At 38.4% G+C, this 23194-nt stretch overlaps 1 protein-coding gene across 3 annotated transcripts in view; it reads left to right on the forward strand.

Annotated features, from left to right (window-relative positions):
- The first annotated feature begins 751 nt into the window (after positions 1 to 751).
- HEATR1 (HEAT repeat containing 1) overlaps positions 752 to 23194 on the forward strand; it is a 52261-nt gene continuing 29818 nt past the window's right edge. For 2 of the 3 annotated variants that reach the window (XM_047824642.1, XM_047824644.1), the window contains exons 1-20: positions 752 to 837; positions 1133 to 1306; positions 1833 to 2049; positions 3829 to 3970; positions 5448 to 5549; positions 5977 to 6117; positions 7119 to 7330; positions 7486 to 7619; positions 9718 to 9820; positions 10728 to 10838; positions 11393 to 11510; positions 12566 to 12673; positions 15326 to 15421; positions 15856 to 15944; positions 17008 to 17219; positions 17872 to 17993; positions 18999 to 19190; positions 20752 to 20935; positions 21061 to 21197; positions 21919 to 22111. In XM_047824642.1, coding sequence (XP_047680598.1) covers positions 1165 to 1306; positions 1833 to 2049; positions 3829 to 3970; positions 5448 to 5549; positions 5977 to 6117; positions 7119 to 7330; positions 7486 to 7619; positions 9718 to 9820; positions 10728 to 10838; positions 11393 to 11510; positions 12566 to 12673; positions 15326 to 15421; positions 15856 to 15944; positions 17008 to 17219; positions 17872 to 17993; positions 18999 to 19190; positions 20752 to 20935; positions 21061 to 21197; positions 21919 to 22111 — 2755 coding nt within the window. In that variant the 5' untranslated portion in view covers positions 752 to 837; positions 1133 to 1164. The remainder of the gene's footprint in view (positions 838 to 1132; positions 1307 to 1832; positions 2050 to 3828; positions 3971 to 5447; positions 5550 to 5976; positions 6118 to 7118; positions 7331 to 7485; positions 7620 to 9717; positions 9821 to 10727; positions 10839 to 11392; positions 11511 to 12565; positions 12674 to 15325; positions 15422 to 15855; positions 15945 to 17007; positions 17220 to 17871; positions 17994 to 18998; positions 19191 to 20751; positions 20936 to 21060; positions 21198 to 21918; positions 22112 to 23194) is intronic. The other variant, XM_047824643.1, reaches the window with a different exon arrangement.

Genomic DNA, 23194 nt, shown 5'->3' on the forward strand with positions numbered 1-23194 from the left:
GCATCACAGCAAAGGGGCAAGAGGAAACTTTTGGAGGCAATGGAAACTTCCTATGTCCTGAATGGGGAGAGAGTTACATCTGCATTTGTTAAAACTCATAGAACTGTTGAACTGAGTTGGGCAATTTGGTTTGTATATTGTATCTCAACAGGGTTAACTTTAAAATAAAATTTAAAAAATTAAGTATGCGTTTTCCAGGAATGCAAAGTGGTCGGTGACAGGATGGTCCCCAAGATCCAAGGCGGTGGCAACCACCATTCATAGAGCGGCTCGCTTCGTTCGATCAGCAGCTCACCTCATGAAATTCTCAGCCTTTCCCCACTTCATAGAGAAGGTAACAAACTCAGCTGAAATAATTCGGTGGAGCTCAGGGGCGCTAGCGCCGGGATTTGAGCCCACTCAACGTGACTTCATAGGTCACATTTTTAACCGCTGGCTAATCTGCTGGTACACAGTGAAAGCTGGATAAACGTATGTTGAATGAATGGTTCCAGCTACAGATCCCTAACGCTCACAAAAGGCTAGCCCTGAGACTGAAACCCTCAGGCACAAAGCCCGGCGCGGACCGCCAGCCCCAGCACCGGAGCCGGACCCAACCCAGACCCAGAGCCTGAAATCTGGCACGGCGAAGGGGCGGGGCTTCGACGCAGGGAGGCGGAGCCATCGTATCGTATTTCTGGCAAGCTTGTACCTCTTCTCTTGCCGTAGTGCCTGAAACCGGAAGCTCCTGTGAAGCATGCTTTGAATTTCCGGGCGAGAGCCGGCCGCTTTGGTAGCATGTGGGAACTGCCGTGAAGGCTGGTCACTCCGGACTTGCGTCCCGAATTCGAGCTCTCGGTGAGCAGGAGCTGCAGGGGAGTAGACGGTGTACCAAGGAAGGGTGAGGTGTCCGCGGGTTTTCGAGTCTCGCGTGGTCGGGGCTGAAGAAAGCCACGGCGCGGCCCCAGGAACCTGCGTTAACGCTGTTGCTGTGGCGTCTGTACCCTGGGGTCCGTGAGTCCCGGGGCAGCCGGCTGTGTGTCCGTGACGCCGCTGAGTGCGAAGAAAGTTACCTGTATGCGAGGCATTAGAGGCTCGTGGTTCAGCCACCTGTGGTTTTCTAGAGACTTCTCACAGTGTCTTTGTTTTTTAGCCTGTGTTTTTAGAAATCCGCCTGCGTGGGAGATGACGTCCTTAGCCCAGCAACTCCAACGCCTCGCCCTCCCTCAGAGTGACCGCAGTCTGTTATCGAGAGATGAAGTTGCTTCTTTGTTGTTTGACCCCAAGGAAGCGGCCACCATCGACAGGGACACCGCTTTTGCCATTGGTGAGCTACCCGTTAATTAAGAAAAGGTCTTCGAAGCACCTGTTTTGGGGTTGTTGCCGTCTTGTTTTCTCTTCTGACCCTCCCTCTTCCGTTAAGAGTTTCCAATTTGTTGACTTATGTTGTTCAGAGAAAGAGGATAACAAATAACTATGCGCTTGATGCTTGAAACGTGGCAGTATCTGAATTTCACAGATGAAGAGACAAAGGTTGGGAGGTTAATTAATGTGTGGAGTGGACAGTCAAAAAGAGGCTGGAGGCGTGGCTGGGGTCGAGAAGGAGTCTTCCCAATTCCTACCGGAACTGGCCTGATTCTTGCAAGGGATTTTTTTTTTAATTTTTTTTTTTTAAAGAATGGTACCTGCCAGGCAGAACTTTGTGTTCTGGTTGGGGAGATGATTTGTTTTTTATGTTGAAAACTAGAAATCTATGTTTGGGACTGTATTACAGGTTATACAAGATTTTTAGGGATAAGTAAAACTGAGTTTGCTTGCAAAGAATTGTTAAAAATACACTGTCCTTTTCCTAGGATGCACTGGCCTGGAAGAGCTGCTTGGGATCGATCCTTCCTTTGAGCAGTTTGAAGCACCGTTGTTCAGCCAGCTGGCAAAAACATTGGAGCGCAGCGTTCAGACCAAAGCAGTGAACAAACAGCTGGATGAAAACATTTCATTATTCCTTATTCACTTGTCCCCTTACTTCCTGCTGAAGCCAGCACAGAAGTGTCTGGAGTGGTTGATTCACAGGTAACAAATTAATTTACAGAAATAACTATGGGCTAACAACTGTGATCTTTTTTTAAAAATTAGGTAATGAGAACACAAGCCAATTTAAAGCTGAGAAATTAGGTCTATGAAGAGGTTAACACGATGTCTGTAAGATGAGATAAGCTTGCCATTCTGTTAAACTCCTTTTTGTTGACAGAAATACAACTACTGGAGATCTTGAGTTAATAGACCAACTATATTAGTTCCAAGGAGCTCACGTCACTTTGCCACTACGAACTGTTACCGCATATTTGGACCAAAGGATATTATTAAACTTCTTTCTTGCCAAAATAACAAAACCAGTGCTTTGGGAAGAAGCAAACGGTGTTCTCTAAAATACCGTAACGTAAGAAAAACAACAATAGCTAATGTACATTGAGCATTTACATACCAGGTTCTGTGGTAAGCACTTTGCGCGCACCGTCTCAGTGCTCACAGCATTCCTACGGGAAGGTACGTGTGTTATCCCCATTGGACACCTTACAAAATTGAGGCATAGAGGGGTTAACTTACCTAGTCACACAACTAGTGATCTGAGATACAAGACTGTTTCCAGGGTTTGACTCGTTGGAAATTGTCTTAGTAAGGATATTCAAGTTTATTTCCTCACTGAATTGGCATCACATCACAGCTTACACACTTTGGTTTATTCTGCCATGTGTTGTATGTTTTAAAAGTAGAAAGAGCTTTATTTCATTAATTGGAGACATGGGGATAAAGTGATTTCCCTTCTGGACGCAAGTGAGTCATTAAGAAAACGTTAAGTTTAACTTGGGTCTTCTGATGATCAGAGCACTAGAGTCATCAGACAGAAAATAGCAATTCTGTAATATTTCCCTTTTTCTTCTAGCATTTAATTCCTTCCCCCCAGCATTAGCTGGGATGATGAGCATAAGGAGTACTTTTTTTAATTTATTCATGTAACTTATTTATTAAGTAAACATTAGAGTCAACACAAGGTTAAATAGGCTGCCCTTGGTTATTGTTTTGAAGTAAAGGTGTATGCAAAGTTTGGGGCTGTTGTGCTGCCTGAAGTAGTTGAGGAAAGCTTCACGAAGAAAGTAGCATCTTGGCGAATAAGTTTAACGTGTAGTAGAAATAAGAGGAATCACTTCGCTGGGAGAATCAGGAAAAGCATCCTGAACACGGAAGCATTTGAGCTAGGTCTTCAAGGCTAGAAAGGATTTAATGTATCTGATGTGGCTAATGAGCCTGTCTTACTATGGTAGAGGGACCAGTACAGAGTTGTGTGAAGTTTAGGGACAAATTATATATAGTTGTAATCTGACAATTTATTCTAATTCAGAGAAAGTAATGTGATTTTAGTCTTCTGGTTTTAGAATTCTGATAAGCTGAGGAAGCTGAACTTTAGAGCACAGAGAGGAGCCGAGCATTGCTGCCTAGTTGACCAGTTGGTTTTGTGTTGATTTGACCACAGTGGTCCCACAGTTATGTTAATTTAATAATAGTGTTTTGTTTTTTTTTTTAAGTTGAGAGAAAGTGAATGGGATGTAAATTTTTATATTGAATAGTAAAAACTATTACTGCATAAGAGTTGACGACCTCTGTTGAGAAGTACTTTAATGCAAAGTAGAGGCTTATCACTTAGTGCTCTATCTTGCGTATCGTCATGTACTTGTTTTTACTGATACTTAATTCTGGGTGGTTCTAGCTCGTTGATGGAGAATCTGGACATGGAAGGAAATATGTGCTTGCAGGTTTTGTGTCATTTCAGATTGCTTGCTTTTCTCCCCCCAGGTTCCATATCCATCTTTATAATCAAGATAGCCTCATTGCTTGTGTTCTACCATACCACGAGACCAGAATATTTGTACGGGTTATACAGCTTCTGAAAATTAATAATCCAAAGCACAAATGGTTTTGGTTGTCACCAGTTAAGGTACGATTGTTGAATGACATGTCTATAATCATTACAGGTCTTGATTAAGGGATACAATTTGGAAAAAATGAAGTCCTTAGTGCTCCTACAGGTAGTCCAAGTATTACCTCCATCACTTTTATTTCCTAACTTCTAGTTGAAATTGGCATTTACTTGGCACCTGACATTAGGCTAGGCAATTCTCATTATATTATCTTGGTTTGTCACAAAACTATTTTTACAGATGAGCACAGGCTAAGAGAATTACTTGCCCGAGTTCAAATAACTATAAAGTGACAGTTAGGATTTGAATTTAGATCTGATTTTAAAGTTTATTATCTTTCCACTACACTACTGTCTGACATTTTAGATCTTGGAACTGAATTGCTTTAAAAAAAAAATTGGAGGTGAAGAAAAGAAAAATACTTCAAAAAATTAAGAGGATAAGGATGATGGACTTAAGGAAATTATTAAAATTGATTAAAAAAAGATGCTATCATTTAGTCTGAGATGATTAAAAGGATGGTTGCCTTACAGGAAGGGTCTGGTAAGGATCAGTTAGCATGGTTTTGTGATAAAATGACTGATTTGGCCGTTTTCACTTTGTTGGCAACATACAGTAGAAGAAAGTACATTTATGTTGACAAGAATTTTACTGAATATTAAGTATGGCAATTCAGGCTAGGAGGAGCACAGATGGGGCAAAAGTAGACTAACAGACTGTGGGACCTTGAAAAGAGTTAATTTGATGTGTGATGATAGTGAGGTCAGTGATCAGAATTAGTAAAAAGAAAGGAATGGGAATTTTTAATTGGGAGTACAGTTTAAGAGTTTGGATGTAAAGCACTTGAACCAGTCAGTGTTCAAGAAGAGAAAGACAACCCATAATAAAGCTTACCAAACTACTCCCTCTGCTAATGTAACATCAAGGTCATTTTTTTTCCCCTACTCTACACACAGACGCTGATGCTCTCTAGACACATTTGTTTCAGGTATGCAACTCCACTCACCTATTAAAGTTCACTTCAGATTCTCCTTTCTTTTAGTTATTCAGTGTTTATTGAGCACCCCGTACATGCCATGTGTGGTGTAAGCGGTGGGAATAGCAGTATAAGGTTTCTGGGTTCCTAGTCTATTTCTATTACTAGTGTTCTTGTAAAGCAAAGACAACCACAGCACATTGGCTCAAAAACCCAGTCTAACTAGTAGAGTTCCTAAGAATCTAGAGAATTCAGATTTAGATAAATACATATGAAAATGCAACACATGGTAAGTAGGCAGTATTCACTGAGTACCTCTACCCCCATTGCTGACCTCTTTTGGATTTCTAAAGTTTGCACAATTTTATATGTTCATTTCCTCTCTACCACCAGCTATATGGAGAGACTGTATTTTGTATTAACTGCACCAGTACAAAGTTGTACTGTGGTAGGTACTTTAAAAAATGATCAGTTGATCAGTATCCCTAATGATGATTTGTTCTTTCTGTCTATAACAGCAACATGGAGTGCCCTTAGCTAGGGGAACTTTGATTACCCACTGCTACAAAGATCTTGGATTCATGGATTTCATTTGTAGTCTGGTGACAAAATCTGTGAAGGTGAGTAGTATCTGGTTCCCTGACTCTCTGATTCCATTAAAAGATTGCTTGCTTTGAGTGAAGAAAGGCATTCCCCGATAACTGTACTTAGAATAATCTCCTTTTGTTAAGCGAGCTACTGTTCTGGAACATGAGCAGCTTGAATCAGTCTTTCGTCACAAAAGGTGTTTTCCTTCAAAAATAAATTACTCTGTTTCTTGTCAAATTCTATTTACAGTGACTGTTTAAGAGGGGATCAGAAGTCAGGATTGTTCATTCTTGTCATTTAATTGAACCATTGCATTTGTGTATTTAATGTTGTATATGGTAAACATAAAAATGACAGTCTGAAGTAGTTGAGGGGAGCTGTAAACATTCTTATATGTTTATCTAATTGGCCTTTTTTTTTTTTTTTTTTTTAACCTGTGCTCTGTGTTTTTTGTTGTAGGTTTTTGTTGAGTATCCTGGGAGTTCAGCTCAGTTGAGAGTGCTCTTAACTTTCTATGCTTCTACCATCGTGTCTGCTCTAGTGACTGCTGAGGGCGTATTGGATAATATAGTCGCCAAGCTATTTCCATACATCCAAAAGGTTGGTCCTGCTCGTGTGTAGATTATTTTGTACTTGAAGGAGTTTCCTGGCTTTATGAAAATTTCACTTAGACATAACTATTTTTAAGTTGACAGCATAGTTCAGATGGTTGGCAAGATTTAATTTTTAGGTAAAAAATCTGACTTTTTTGTCTTAAAAACTTGCAAAAGTGGGATCTTGTTTAGGGTTCATTAAGAATAAATGTTGGCCATTTGGCCCTGACATTACCTTTCAGATTTGTTTTCTTAGCAGTCATCTTGACTCACTGGAAGCAGAATGGATTAGAAAGTCTCCATCAAGGCATATGCTCTTACTCTTTTTACAGTGACTTCCACTTCTCAGTGTTTCTTCTTCCCAGGTGCTTTGTTGCCTACCTACCACCCTCCCAGATTCCCTGTGGAGGTACTGCTTAGGTACTGCTTTCACTTCCTGCTGGTGTCCCAAAATTACTGTCTTTGTTTTTGTTTTTTTTTTTTAATGTTTATTTATTTTAGAGAGAGAAACAGAGCACGAGTGGGGGAGGGGCAGAAAGAGAGGAGGAGACACAGAATCCGAAGCAGGCTCCAGGCTCTGAGCTGTCAGCACAGAGCCCCATGCGGGGCTCGAACTCACAGACCGTGAGATCATGACCTGAGTCAGTCGGACGCTTAACCGACTGAGCCTCCCAGGCGCCCCCATTGTCTTTGTCTCTGAAGTCTCCTTTACACTGGTGGGTGTTTGCCCATAAAAGAAGAGCCTGTTGGCCCTTGTTAGCATATGTAGTGGATTTTCAAGTTGGGAGACCTGCTGAGATCCCTCCTCTCATCCAAGAGACTTAACCTCATCTCTGTGTGCTCAGGAAAAGAGGCTAAATTCTGAAGAGTTGTTGACCCTTCAGCGTACGTTAGGTAGTATTAATCTCTCATTTATGGCATTTTTAACTTGTCAAGGTAAAGTAACATTTTAAGTAAAGTTAAAAGATACAGCTTATCATTTTTCCTTGTATCTTAAAAAATATTTAGGGGTTGAAATCATCTTTACCAGATTACAGAGCTGCAACGTACATGATAATATGTCAGATTTCTGTGAAAGTGACAATGGAGGACACCTTCGTCAATTCGTTGGCTTCACAGATCATCAAAACGTTGACCAAAATTCCTTCTTTGATCAAGGATGGATTAGGTTGCTTAATAGTGCTCATGCAGAGACAGAAGCCAGAGAGCCTTGGGAAAAAGTACGTACGATTGAATTGGGAAATGATGATAAATACAGGAGAATGAAAGTATTTTGAGTAATTCTTTTCAAAGATAAATTGTATACTTTTTTTAAAAATTGCTATATATTACCTGACTTTTGAAGTTAGCATTTTATGTACTTGTTTCTTCAAAGGCCATTTCCTCATTTGTGTAATGTTCCTGATCTTATTACAATACTTCATGGGATTTCTGAAGTCTATGATGTCAGTCCTCTTCTGCGTTACATGCTTCCCCATCTGGTCGTCTCCATCGTTAATCATATTACAGGTTCGTGGTTGTATATTATGTGTCCAGAAGCGTAACGTCTAAGATTAGATTCTCTTAAATTGTTAATATCTGTAAGATATTTCAAGTTTCTGCTAATTGTTTTTGTGTAATTTTTTTTTTTTTTAAAGTGAAAAACATTTGAGGTGGGAGTACATTGGTTGAAGGAGATATTTGTTAATTGATATGCTCAGAATTCTGGTGTGTCTTTTTAATGTGTGTTCTATTTTAATGTTTATTTATTTTGAGAGAGAGAGTTTGTGCACAAGTAGGGGAGGGACAGAGAGGGAGAGAGAGAATCCCAAGCAGGCTCCACACTGTCAGCGCAGAGCCTGACACAGAGCTCCATCCCATAAACCGTGAGCTGTGACCTAAGCCTATACCAAGAGTCAGATGCTTAATCGGCTGAGCCACCCAGGAACCTCTAATGTGTGTTTTTAAAACAATCTCTTCGTTAAAAAGGCTATGGAATTATTTTAAAATGATTAACATATGTTACCCAGTAAAACATTCCCTTCTCGTTTAGATATTTAATGAACTTCAGTGACTCATGTACGACAAATATTTAGTTGCCAAAAAAGTTTTTCTCCTTGGAGTCAATGAACATAAAAGTCCTTTGAGTCACTGAACATGGCAGACCAAGAAAATCGCATACATAAAAAACCCAAATTTTGGGGTGCCTGGGTAGCTCAGTCTGACTTAGGCTCAGGTATGATCTCACGGTCCATGAGTTCAAGCCCCATGTCGGGTTCTGTGCTGGCAGCTTGGAGCCTGGGGCCTGCTTAGGATTCTGTGTCTCCCTTTCACTCTCTCTGCCCCTCCCCCACTCATGCTCTGTCTCGATCTCTCAAAAATGAATAAATGTTAAAAAAAAAAAAAAACACATTTTTAAGAAGCTGTAAAAACGGTTATTAAAAATGACTATTTCCATTATATGCTTTTTATCTTTCAATAAATAGAGAAGTACAAGAAGAAATGTTTGGTCCTGTTGCCACTTAGACTAAGAAAAACATACTAGGGGAGACATCTCTAAAGTGTGTCCGTTTATTGGAAAATGAGCTTTGCCTAACCGGATCTTGGTTTAGATATGTGTCAGAGATATGAGTAGCATGTATAAAAGTATATTTTTCCTATTCTGGTGGTGATGTGGTCCCAATCTTTGAAGGCAGGGCTACCAGCTGATTAGTAATATATGTGCAGTAAATGTGGAATAGAAGATGATGGCTCAGTTCAGTAAGGCGCATCAAGATGCATGCTGAGCCTGCTTTCAGAGCTAGTTTCCTGGGCTCTAGGCTTGGGTCCCAACTTCAACCACTTGTAATATGACCTGGCACAACTATGTTTTGGACCTCTGTTTTATAAATAAGGCATGGAAAACCCGTTTTTTAAAATGTAGAGAATTTCAGGTAAAGCATAAGTGAGGGTAATGTATAGAAAAATGTAAAAAATATACATAGCTGAATAGGTGAGATACACTTTTTTTTTTTAAATTTTTTTTTCAACATTTTTTATTTATTTTTGGGACAGAGAGAGACAGAGCATGAACGGGGGAGGGGCAGAGAGAGAGGGAGACACAGAATCGGAAACAGGCTCCAGGCTCTGAGCCATCAGCCCAGAGCCTGACGCGGGGCTCGAACTCCCGGACCGCGAGATCGTGACCTGGCTGAAGTCGGACGCTTAACCGACTGCGCCACCCAGGCGCCCCTGAGATACACTTTTATAAACAGGTAAAAAGCTGGATACCAATATATATGGTTTAAAATGATTCCTGTAGGGGCGCCTGGGTGGCGCAGTCGGTTAAGCGTCCGACTTCAGCCAGGTCACGATCTCGCGGTCCGGGAGTTCGAGCCCCGCGTCAGGCTCTGGGCTGATGGCTCAGAGCCTGGAGCCTGTTTCCGATTCTGTGTCTCCCTCTCTCTCTGCCCCTCCCCCGTTCATGCTCTGTCTCTCTCTGTCCCAAAAATAAATAAAAAATGTTGAAAAAAAAAAATTAAAAAAAAAAAATGATTCCTGTAGAAGACTTTTCTGCTGTAAGTAAGTTTAATAATGTAGGTGCAAAAGAATTTTGCCCCATCAATTTTAATTTATGTTGTATGCTAAGGTGAAGAAACTGAAGGGACAGATGGTCAAATCTACAGGAGACATTTAGAAGCTATACTTACAAATATATCACTGAAGAACAACTTAGACCATTTGCTGGCTAGGTAAGCTATTATTTCTGACATGCTTTTGATTTGTATCTTTGGGGCTTAGTATAGAGTTGGGTAACAGTCTTCCAGTTTCTCTTTATGATGCATTTCTTGATTTGTCCGTATCATTTCATTAATTACTTAGTGCAGTAATGATGGCAGCAGAAGGAAAATGTAATTTGTTTTTAATGCTTAAATGGGATTATGGAAAGTTAATAGTTAAGCTAAATTTGGGTTATAGCTACATGGAACTAGTGGTTGATTTGAGATTCCTATTAATAACTGCGTAAAAATGCCTGAAACAATGCATCGCAGTTAGTATTTAGTAAATATCAATTAGAAACTTAATATTGAGGGTGTGAAGTGAAAATTCTTTCTTTTCTGTAAAGATAGTTCAGTCTCCCATTTTCTTTTTTCACTTAAAGGACAACTTGATACAGTGAAAAGAATGTAGGCATTACAGTCAGACATGGGCTTCAATCCTTCCTCTCTCATTTCCAGGAGAGTAGAGTAGTAAGTTCTGAAGGTCAGACTGCCTGGATCCGGTTTTGCTGTTGTGTAACATTGGCCTGTCTGCTGCTGTGTGTCATTCGTGCCCCTCGCTCACGGAATTGGCTTGTGGATTAAATGAGAGTAGACGTGGGAAGTACTGTTGAGAGTGTGGGCCCCGGAGTCCAGCAGGCTTTGAGAACCTGCTCTACTGTTGATGGCACAGGAGGGCTCGCTGAGCACTGGCTGCGATGGCTGTCCTCTAATCGCAGGCAGATTACAAGAGTTCTCAGCCCTGGTTTTGCATATGTAAAATAAGAATGACTGGTACCTTGTGGAAATATGGCAGAAGTATTTCTGAAGCATCTAAAATATAATGGGTGCTCAATAAATAGTAGCTCTCATGTCTGCTGATACTTGTTTTGTTTTGCAGCCTTCTTTTTGAAGAGTATATTTCATATAGTTCACAGGAAGAAATCAGTCCTGATAAAGTATCTTTGCTTAACGAACAGTTTCTTCCACTTATCAGACTTTTGGAAAGCAAGTAAGTTGTGTGTTTCTGCCCTTGTTGAATGTGTGTGTCTTGTTTTATTAAAAGAAGATTCACAGGGGCGCCTGGGTGGCGCAGTCGGTTAAGCGTCCGACTTCAGCCAGGTCACGATCTCGCAGTCCGGGAGTTCGAGCCCCGCGTCGGGCTCTGGGCTGATGGCTCAGAGCCTGGAGCCAGTTTCCGATTCTGTGTCTCCCTCTCTCTCTGCCCCTCCCCCGTTCATGCTCTGTCTCTCTCTGTCCCAAAAATAAATAAACATTGAAAAAAAAAAAAAAAAAAGATTCACAGGTCACATCATAACATAGGGAATGAATTGTAAAGAGGCTGGTTTCCCCCCCCCCCCCCCCCCCCCACCTTTAGGAAGACCGGTATGGGATTAAGTGTATTTGACCTATACTTTCATATAGGAAATAGGGGCCATTTTTGTATAGAGAGATGTTACTGTGTTGGAATACTTTTAAGGTTTTATTTGTATCTTTTTTATACACGTATCATGTGTGTGGTTAGTGACTTCGTTAAGAATAATTAGCTCTTTATTTTCTTCCCAGATATCCCCGAACATTAGATGTTGTATTAGAGGAACGCCTAAAAGAAGTTACAGATCTAAAAAAACAAGAGCTTTTTCATCAGTTTATCTCTCTTTCTACAAGTGGAGGAAAGTATCAGGTAAGTTTTTCTTCGGAGGAATTACTACAATTATGGGTATATTTGTGTGGTTATTTAAGGAATTCTGGAGATAAATTGGCTAGTTCACTCCTTTCTTTGCAACTTTCGTGGACAGGTGAGATTTAGTACAGTTTCCCTAGTTCCCTGAAGGGAAGCTGTGAGGCCTCAACTCAGTTATGCATTGAAGTGTTGGAAAAAGGCATGGCAACGTAAATAACTGCATGTGATACTTCTTTCAGGAAAAGTATGTTTTGGAAATGTTATTAGCAGTCATCAAAAGGGGGCTTCACTCAGGTTTCCAGTGTGTCCTTATTTTTTGGCTATGTGTGCACTAGCCTCATGAAGCTGTTCAGGTCACTGGTGAGAATAAGGGAGGCAGATTTTAATTTCATGATCATGTTAGAACTTCAGAAATTTCCTGTCAGTTCACCCTAGATCGATCTATTTCTACTAGAAGTTAGACATTTGAGCAGTTTTTACAGTTAGCCTTGAAAATAAATGTTATGAGGAGAAATGTGATTGTTTAGGTTTCTCTCTTTTGTAATTAGACCTTCATCTTTAATTAGTTTCATTTCCAATATTAGGATAATAGATTTCCTTTTTAGTCTTTTTACATAAGTGAGGTAAGTTGTCATTAATTTGACTGTCATTGTTTTATTATTTAGGTGAATTGCTTTCTGTGTTCAGTGACCAATTTTTTTTAATTCATATTTTCATTTAGGTGCTAATACACTGATTTATTTCAGGTATTTCTCAGTCTGAAGTTAGATCCATATAATGAATACAAAGTTACTTCACAGAATTGCTTCACTAAATAAACCTACACATAGACACAAGTGTACTCTCAAAATCACAACATTTACAATGCTCATTTTTTTCATCTATTGTAACTCATTACGTTCTAGAGACAAAGATTTTACTTCTTGGTTTCTGGATTTAGATGGTTGTTATCAAATGTGTTGGGCATTTTAGGGCAGTTTTCTCTGGTTTTTATTCTTGATCAGATGCTCAGATTTAATGGTGAAATCATTTGGTGATTGTGATGAATTCTGTAGTTTTTAGCAGATTCTGATACGTCTTTGATGCTCAGTCTGAACCATCCACTTGCTCCTGTGAGACTTCTGGCTATTAATCATCTGAAAAATATCATGAAGACATCAGAGGTTTGTTTCAGATAGCTTCATTTGTGATATTTTTATCCTTAAAATGCACAGTGTAATTCTAGAAGAGGAAATTGGAACTTACCAACTACAATTGATATTATGTAATTACAGACACAAGGCAAATATCACAGAGAGTACATTGGACCATGCATGCCAGTAGCCACCATTTATTAGAGCAACCATGCTCTAATAACCTCTATATTCGTGTTTCCACATTGCAGATTATTACTTCAGTGTTTTTCAGACTATGATTTCTAGATCATTTACAGAGGTTCACCAATTATCTGAGAATGTTGTAGTTTTGAAATTTGACTTTGGTACTCTTAAGTTCAACATGAGTGTATTTGGGGACATTGGAATTACAGCTTTTGGAACACTGTTCGTGATTTCAGTACCTCCGGTTGTATTTGTTTCAGATTTTGGTGGCTGTGAATAATAAGTACGAAGGCTAACTTAATTTGTAAATAATGTCTTTATACCAAAATGGTATTTTACCAAGACTTTGCAGTAATTGAAATGGAGCAGTATTTTCTGAGCTTCAGCCATTCAAACAATTCTGTCACAATTTTTGCTGTTCGAGCTTATCACTAATACTATGTTTTTAAAATTTTTCTCTGGCTTTCAAATGGACTAATTTTTTTTTACATTGTTGTCAAGTCATGAGTTTGAAGGGTTAACTGGTGTAGACATGTAGTGTAGTTACTATAAAGGAAGAGTGTTCATCTGTGTGATAATCTAAATCTTCTCATGTAGTACTGTTGCGTATTTGGAACATTTCTGGAAGAGAAAAGTCCTAGAGTCGAGTGTCCTCATGGCACACCATAGTATGAACATGCTGAACTTGAACTTGTGTCATGATAGCTAGAGCCAGATTCATATCACAAATAGAATTTAATTTCAGAGTGCAATCATAATTACCATAGTAAATTCATTTCAATTTGAGTTTTTTGGTTTTGCAGGGCTTTGTGATAGTGGACTTAAAATTTTTTGGTTTATATTTATATTATCTTTGATTTGCTTTATATTTTTGTGTTACTTCGTTTTAAAATGATATGTAAATAATAATAGCAACATTAGGATCTGGGAGGATTTTTTTTTTTAACATTTATCTTATTTACGTATTTTTTGAGAGAGAGAGACAGAGACAGAGAGACAGAGCATGAACGGGGGAGAGACAGAGAGAGGGAGACACAAAATCCAAAGCAGGCTCCAGGCTCTGAGCTGTCAGCACAGAGCCTGATGCAGGGCATGAACTCATGAGCTGTGAGATGTGACCTGAGCTGAAGTTGGATGCTTAACTAACTGAGCCACCCAGGCACCCCAAGAATGTTTCTTTAAAATGGTTGATGTAATACTCAAATTTATAATCTGTAGCTTTGATTCATTTCTGATCTGGCATAAATTACGTCTCACAAGGTGTTGATAGGTTTGCGTTAGTGATTTGCTGGATAATTAAACCATAGCATACTGGTCTTCATTGTGATAGGAAGATCCCAGTGTCTAGAATGAAAAAAAGGATTCCTAGAAGCTCCTAATATTATATCTGAAGGTGTTCTTGTCCTTCTTTTAATCCCTTTCTTTTCTGTCCACTTCTGGATTTGGTTAGTGTTTCAATAAAGGCCGTTGTACACATTCACCTTTTAGATTTAAGCATGGTTAACTGTCTTCAGATTGGGATATTTGACTACTTGCTAGCTATTTAGAAAATTTTGGTGATATTTGCTATGTGAAAGTTGGACTTCAGTTTGTGAATTCTAGGGATTTTAGTTTTATCTCCCAACAGAGTGCCTTACTATTTTTTGTAGCATTATTTAGTTATATTTTTTTCACCACCCATAGATAAGGATATATACTTAGGTTGATTTGCGATCTTACCTTTTTGTTACTGTGAATGATTACGTGCTTTATTTTCTTTTGTAAATGAAAAAAAGTAATCTTTTTGGCAGACTGGCTTCGCAGTGCTTGTCCTCACTCTTGTAAAAATCTTGATAATAATAGCTGACTTTAATAGTGTTTACTACGTAAAAGGCCTCGTTCTAAGCACTGATGTGTATTGTTTAATCTTGTAGCAGTTCTTTGGAGTTGGTACTGTTACTAGCTCTGTTCTCTGGAGGAGAATAGTGAGACCTGGAAAGGTTAAATTACCCAGTCGGTTGCACAGCTGGTAGGTGGGTAATGCCAGAATTTAAACCTAGATGTTCTGGTTCTTGAGTCTTTGCACTCTCAATATCCAGGCTCTGATTTAACAAGATGAACTTCTTAATGCAAAAATTATATTTGGATTATATATATTCTATTATATTTTCAGTAGAAACTGGAAAAAGTTTGTACCAAATAATTACTCATCTATAAAGGCCCTTTAGCATTGAGGAGGGCAGCTGTTGGGATGAGCACTGGGTGTTGTACGGAAACCAATTTGACAATAAATTTCATATTAAAAAAAATAATAAAAATAACAAAAAAATAAAAAGGCCTTTCAGAGATTATCTAGTTCAGTGCAGGTATGTTTAGAGTGTTTGAATTTGCATCTAGGCCAGAGCCTGTATTTCTTACTGATAATCTGGAGTGCTTTTCACAAAACCAAGCTTCCTATCTAGGGTAAAATCTTAGGAGGTTTTAGCAGCAACTAAATATATTTTTTTTCTTATTTAGGAGAATGTCGATGAGTCTTTCATAAAAGAAGCTGTTTTAACCCGATTAGGTGATGATAGTTTAGATGTTGTTTTGTCGGCTATAAATGCTTTTGAGGTGAGTGAATTTGTTGTTTGTTGAAATACACAATTTGTAAATATTTTCTCCTCATGTGATTCTCTGCTCTAGGCAGGAATATATTGGAAATTATTCCTTCATTGGAAATTTGTTCTCTTGAGAGCATTGACTTAAGCCTGGTTAAGGAAAGCTTATGGGAGAAATCAGACTGCACAACTTCATATTACATAGAAGTTCTTCAAAAGGGAAAAGTGTTTTATAAATTGTTATCGATAGTAAATACCTTGGGATCATGGAAAATTGGCTTATGAATGCCACTTTTGAGAAATAGCTCTCATAAAGCCTTGAAATAGTTCAAGGACTGTTGGGAGACGAATTCTTTACAATTCATTATTTTTTTAAGTGTATTTAACAAGTACCATATGTATTTGAAGCAGGTGAAAATTTACTTATGGCCGTTTTTTCCCCTTTAGATTTTTAAACAACACTTCAGTTCAGAAGTGACTGTTTCAAATCTTCTAAATCTCTTTCGAAGAGCAGAACTTTCAAAAAATAGGGGATGGTATGTATTCATTTCTCTTCATACTGTTTTGAATTGACAAAATTCTTATACCTGTCTCATTTTTTGTGTTTACATGTTTGCATTTTCTAATTTAGTTATATGGTCATGGTAGTGGAATGAATCATAATGTAATTCTTGCATTATGTAAAGAATTAGGATTTGTGTGGCTTCATTATACTATTCTCTGAAATTTTTTCTTCATAAAATGGTGAGAGTCTATAATGTGTGACATAATACTGAAATCTGAGAAGTAGGGTAGTAGGGAGTTTTAGTTTTTATTTGAGTTTTTTTTTTTTTAATTTTTTTAATGTTATTTTTGAGAGAGACGGAGTGCGAGTGAGAAAGGAGCAGAGAGAGAGGGAGACGCAGAATCGGAAGCAGGCGTCAGGATCTGAGCTGTCAGCACAGAGCCCAATGTGGGGCTCAAACCTACGAACTGTGAGATCATGACATGAGCCGAAGTCGGATGCTTAACTGACTAGCCACCCAGGCTCCCCGAAAGTTTTAGTTTTCTACTTTATATAATTCTATTTAATTATTTTTTCCCAGGATAGTGTATTACTTTATAATGAAACACGAACTTATGAAAGTAAGCTCAGAGGCACGTGGTTACCTTCTGTACTATTTGATGAGCTCATTTTTGGCATTTAAGCTTTTTTCATGGAAAAATGACTAAGTTCCTTAGAGGAAGAGAGCATGTCTTGCAGGTTTTTGTTTTGTATCCATCATATTTAGTTCGTAGCACATAGTATGTGTTCAGATTTTTTTAAAATTATGAGTGAGTCTGTGATTTCTAGTGGAGTTATATATAGTGTGACATGTTTTATGTTATTATAGTTAGCCTAATGATTTCTCACAAAAAAAGATTTGACAGAGTTAGTTTAAAATTGTTCTCCCAAGTAACTCACCTTTTGGCATGGATTTTAAGTGATTGTGTTGGCTGTGTCTGAATTATGTGTTTGTTGAGACCAGTATGATGTCAGCTGAGCAGGGACAATGCAATGATTTGGGGCTGAATTTAAGTTTCCTAATGGGTTTCTCAGCCAATCTGTTTGTGTCTTAGGTACAAGGTACTTGAGGTAGCAGCAGACATATTAATTAAGGAAGAGCTACTGAAAGAAAATGATCACTTGTCAAATCAGGTGGTGGTACATCTGCTGCCGTTTATGATTATCATCAATGATGACATGGAATCTGCAGAGATGAAAATCGCTATATATTTATCAAAATCAGGAATTTGCTCTCTGCACCCGATATTAAGGGGCTGGAAGGAAGGTAAGAAATTCAGTTGCCTTGTAGAAAAAACACTTTAAATACTTAAAAAAAACAACAGCAAATATTGGCTGTAACTTATTTGAAATCACATTTGCTCTGTTCTGTGTCAGCAAGATTGTTTAAGATCAAAAATCTAAGATCAAAAAACCTACGATCCTTAAGCAACAACAGATTTGAACTGCACAGATTTACTTAAATGTGGGTATTTTTCAATAAATACTGTACAGTACTCTGCATTTTCTCTTCCTTAGAATTATTTAAATAGTACTTTTTTCCTTCTAGGTTTATTATGAGACTACAGTATGTAATACATATAAGATACAAAATCTGTGTTGTTGATGTTATTAGTAAGACTTCAGGTTAACAGTAGACTATAAATGGGTTTTTGAGGAATCAAAACTTATATGTATATTTTCAGCTATGTTGGGAAGTGGGTTGGTGCCCCTGTTCCCATGGTCCGTGGTCAGCTGGACAGTGGAAAGGAAGCTGACCCACACACAGATTCAGAATTGGACAAAAGGGAAAATACAGAGCAAACCTTCATAGGAAAATTATAAAACTTTTGCCTAAATTTCTTACTCTGTAGAATTCTTTAGGTGAGTATTCATGATATAAGGGCCCTGTGTTCATTTTTTTTTTTTTTTTTTAACAGCTCTTGAAAATGTGATTAAAAGCACAGAGTCAGGAAAGCTAATTGGTGTGGCAAATCAGAAGATGATTGCGTTATTGGCTGACAATATAAGTTCAGGGGATCCTTCTTCAATGTTAAAGATGGTAGGTTTGCTGTCAAAGAACACCCCTGGATTTCTCAGTGTTGCTTCACTAGATTTTTTTTAAATAACGTTTGCATTTTTGACTAAGTATATTCTGCAGATTGTTTTATATCTTTTACGTTTTATATAAATTTTTTATTGTGGTTTTATATTAGACTAATAATAATATGTACCTTTTTGCCTCCGTTTCCTTTTATTTAAAATATGAAAACCTGGGGGCACCTGAGTGGCTCAGTTGGTTGAGCATCCGACTTTGGCTCAGGTCATGATCTCGCGGTCTGTGAGTTTGAGCCCTGTGTCAGGCTCTGTGCTGACAGCTCAGAGACTGGATCCTGCTTCGTATTCTGTGCCTTCCTCTCTCTGCCCCTCCCTCGCTCATGCTCTGTCTCTCTCTCTCTCTCTCTCTCTCTGTCAAAAATTAAAAAAATAAAAAAATAAAATATGGGGGCGCCTGGGTGGCGCAGTCGGTTAAGCATCTGACTTCAGCCAGGTCACGATCTCGCGGTCCGTGAGTTCGAGCCCCGTGTCAGGCTCTGGGCTGATGGCACAGAGCCTGGAGCCTGTTTCCGATTCTGTGCCTCCCTCTCTCTCTGCCCCTCCCCCGTTCATGCTCTGTCTCTCTCTGTCCCAAAAAATAAATAAACGTTGAAAAAAAAAATTTTTTTTTTAAATAAAATATGAAATCCTGTTTTTTGTTAAAATAGCAAAATATCAAAAAGTTATTTTTTTGTTTTTTTTTTTTTGCCTTAGTAAATAAAGCTTTGTCAAGGCATTAGGTGTATAATTTTAAAGCATTTATCTGGTTGCCAAGTGCAGTTATTTATGTTCATTATAATTCTGAATTTTTTAATTTTTTTAATTACTTAGAAGTCAGTGCTTACTACTTTTTAAAGGCTTTGTATTTGTCATCTCACCTTAAATGTAATACCCAGATAGGTCTGGGGTAGAGAAAATTGTTTTATGTGAACTAAGAGCTACCAGTAATGGAGAATGTTTATTTTTCAAGGTGGAGGATTTAATAAGCCTTGGGGAGAAGGACTGCTTTAGTCTGAAGCAGAAAGTGACTTTTCACCTGGTCACGGCTGTGCTGGTTTCTTGCTGTTCATCTTTAAAGGAAACTCACTTTCCATTTGCAATAAGAGTCTTCAGTTTGTTGCAGAAAAAAATAAAGAAGCTTGAAGGTGTCATTACTGCAGTGGTAAGTAGTGCAAAGTGTCTGGAACATTGAGTAAAGTGGCGGTCTGGCTTGTTAATCACAGCAAAACTGAAAATTGGGGGCTGAAATGCTGAATCTTTGGATTCAGTTGAATGCTGAATTAGAAAAGTTAATTGAATTACAGAATGTCAAGGTCGTGATGTTTTATACGTAATGGTTGACTGTCCCCTTTATTATCTTTATTGGGTAGTTATCTGAGTTATGCATAACTATCCTTCATGATGAAGAATTCACTAGGTATGTCAGTGCTTGAATAAAATATTACTTCATTCTATTGTTTCCTAAGAATTGATCTTTTGTATTTTAATGTTACATCAGATTTGGATCTCACCAGCTTACTCGTTGTCTTTGACAGTATCAGCTAAGAAACATGTTTCAGTTGTTTATATTTTTACCTAGTACCGTATCTTGAGGTAATAAGATTATTTCTTTTAATATCTGCCCCCTGTAATAGTATTTAGTTTTTATTTGTCCTCCATCATTCAGAGGGCTCTTCATTTTAGGATTTGCAGAATGAGTCAGCATCTTTTTCACATTTACATATACCCTCAGGATTTTACAAGTTCTGGTCATGGTCATTGTTACCTAAAATCATATAAATTTAAAAAGAGTAATAAATTTTTGTATTTTAAAAAAGTAGCCCAGATAAGCCCTTCTTGAATTCTTTCTTTCTTATCTTTTGTGGATTGTGGTAACCTGAAGGGTGTTTGCCCTTGGTGTTAAAAGTGTGAACAATTTGGGTGTGTATATATATATATATATATATATATATATATATATATGTATATGTATACATATGTGTGTGTGTGTGTATATATATATATATATATATATATATATATATATATACGTACATATGTATACACACACATATGCAGATAAAATGCTTTATATTTAGTACCCTTTCTGGGAATCATGGGCCTCTTTCTGGCTGTAGCAGCATATTGAGTCAGTGAAATCCCTCCAGAGAGACATTCTCTTAGAAGTTTGGCTCTTTCCTTCCAGGTTACTGCTGTGTGCTCTCCTGTACAGAGTCTCATAATTTTCCTTCATATTTTCTCCTGCTTTTTAGTAACTGCAGTATAATTTCTAAACACCTCACATTTTGCTGCTTATTTGCAGAATTACCTGCAAGTTTGGAGATTTTACTATGTATCCTCTTCAGATTACCTGTAAAAGTGGGACATGAGAAAGGTCCCATTAAGGGAGGGTCTCTTAGAAATCCAGCTCCTTTCTGTGTAGAAGTGTGTCACTTGATAAACACAAAATATGTGACTAACGTTTGTTTTTAGATGTGTGTGTTGAGAAAATATAGGTAACATGAAACTGTGGATAACTTGGATCTTTTTCTTTTTGTAAATAGTGATTGATGGTTGAATCTCTTTACAAATGTGATTAAAGCTTTTAATTCTCTCACATAAATATGCACAGAGACACAATTTTGCATATTACCCAGACATACACATCCATTGCAGTTCTCCTGTGTATAACTCATGTTCAGAACCCCTTGTTTGTGTTGTCTTTGTCTCTTTTACCATTTCAGGAAATCCCCTCAGAATGGCATTTTGAGCTGATGATGGACAGAGAGATACCAGTGGAACTGTGGACACATTACATAGAACAGCTCAACACCGCCCAGAATATTGCTGTGGAGGATTCAGTTTTACTCATATTTTCACTGAAAAATTTTATTCATGCACTAAAGGCCCCTAAATCCTTTCCTAGAGGTAGGACAGAGTGTGACTTTCGAATGCGATACTCTAGAAATGGAACTAGTGTCTTGAGTGAAAAGTTCGCACCAGTGTGTCCACGTAAGTTTCTTTACCGTCTCTTTGTCTCCATGTCCGTGTAGAGGACGTGTGGTGGGACCCCGAACAGCTGCAAGAAGACAGCAGGGCCTATGTGTGCTTGCTCATTGGGCTCTTTGAGACGATACTCACCGGTGCTGATGCCGTTCATTTTAGGGTCCTGATGAAACTGTTCATAAAGGTACGAAGCTCCTCTTTTTCAGGCATACTCTTCCCTCTAAGAAGATATCGCAGGGTATTTTAGTTATGACAGTTTTAATGAAAATGAAAATAATGTGTGCTGATTATGGTGAAGAGTGTGCGCTGATAAACATGGCCCTGTGAGGTAGCGCTGTCGTGACACCAATCGGTAGGTAGGACACAGGTGCACTTTGTTGCGTGCATGCTAGTGTGCTAGACCCGTTAATGTGTTTCATAATCACAACAGCCCAGACTGTTTGGTTGATGAGTGCCATTACCAGTGAGAAAGTGCTGTTCACAGGGCTGATTTAGCATATTGTGCTACTCAGCTAAGAAATTTCAGTGACCTCCAGTGGTCGAGGCCTTTGTTCTTGGCTTCTTGCCCCTCCACAGCATTTGACACAGTTGGTGATGCTGACTCCATCTTTGAAGTACTTTCTTAATGAGGCCTCTCCAGCATCACTCGTCTTGGTTTTCTGCTTAGTGTTCTCATTTTATTGTCGTTCGGTGTGTTCAAATGTAGAGTTGTAGCAAGTCCTTTGAATTCATTTGCATCCTTCTCATTGGTTAAGTGTAGAAAATTTTAAGTCATGAGACAAAGCAGCAGAACATTGCAATGAAATATTTGTTTTCTGTAATTACACACTAGTGAAAAGAGGATTTGGAACCAACCGAATGTGAGTAAAAATTAAACTTCCCTGTTGTTGATTTGTTCAATTTAGGTGCATCTACAAGATGTTTTTCAGTTCTTCAAGTTCTTTTCTGTTTTATGGACGTATGGGTCTAGCCTTTCAAATCCACTTAACTGCAGCGTGAAAACAGTGCTGCGGACCCAAGCTCTTTATATAGGGTGTGCGATGCTCTCTTCTCAGAAAGCACAGAATAAACATCAGCTGGCATCTGTCTCTTCTCCAGGTATTGTGAGTAGCCTCTTACGTTCCGTCATGACCAATTTTAATGCTTTCTCTATATGTAGTTTGTGTGGATTGTACTTTGGAGAATTTCTTTTTAATTTGTTTTTAAGTAGAATGCTCATAGGGGCGCCTGGGTGGCTCTGTTGGTTGAGCAACCGACTTCAGCTCAGGTCATGATCTTGTGGTCCATGAATTCGAGCCCCAGGTTGTGCTCTGTGCTGACACCTCAGAGCCTGGAGCCTGCTTCAGATTCTCTGTCTCCATCTTTCTCTGCCCCTCTCCTGCTCAGTCTCTCAAAAATTAAAAAAAAAAAAAAAGAGTGCTCACTCACATGTGCATGCACTCTCACTCACGTGCTGTGTATACATGTAATTTATGTAGATGTGTGTGAACTGCTACATGTGTATAATTTTTTTATTTAAAAAAAAATTTTTTTTAACATTTATTTATTTTTGAGACCGAGAGAGACACAGCATGAACGGGGGAGGGTCAGAGAGGGAGACACAGAATCCAAAACAGGCTCCAGGCTCTGAGCTGTCAGCACAGAGCCCAGTGCGGGGCTCGAACTCACGGACCGCGAGATCATGAACTGAGCCGAATGGGACGCTTAACCGACTGAGCCACCCAGGCGCCCCTACATGTGTATAATTTATATACATATATGTGAACTATATGTGTGTATGTATAAACTACTTCTAATCACCAAAACATAATAAAAATGGCAGATGATTAGTCATAGGTTGTTAATATCCTGCTCATTTTCTGAGTTTCAGCAGTTACAGGGTTGTCTGGGGAAGCCAGATCATTTAGTATAGTTCCAATATTCAGCTACTTATAAAAAGGTCTCCACTCTGACAGCCTTCTTGGATTTGTCTCTTCTATCAGGTGTAAGTCATTTTCAGGTTGGACACTCACTAATAAAACACTTATATTAAATTTATATTTTTTGATAAAGTGAAATTTGCAAATTTTGTAAAAGATGCAGAATTTCCTGAAGTTGATGAACATGATACTGAAAAATAGATATTTACAAGCTATTGACAAATGAGAGAATCTGACAGAATTAGACCCTGTAGTGATTAAA

Source organism: Prionailurus viverrinus, chromosome D2, assembly GCF_022837055.1.
Source record: "Prionailurus viverrinus isolate Anna chromosome D2, UM_Priviv_1.0, whole genome shotgun sequence".
In the NCBI taxonomy this organism is placed as follows: domain Eukaryota; kingdom Metazoa; phylum Chordata; class Mammalia; order Carnivora; family Felidae; genus Prionailurus; species Prionailurus viverrinus.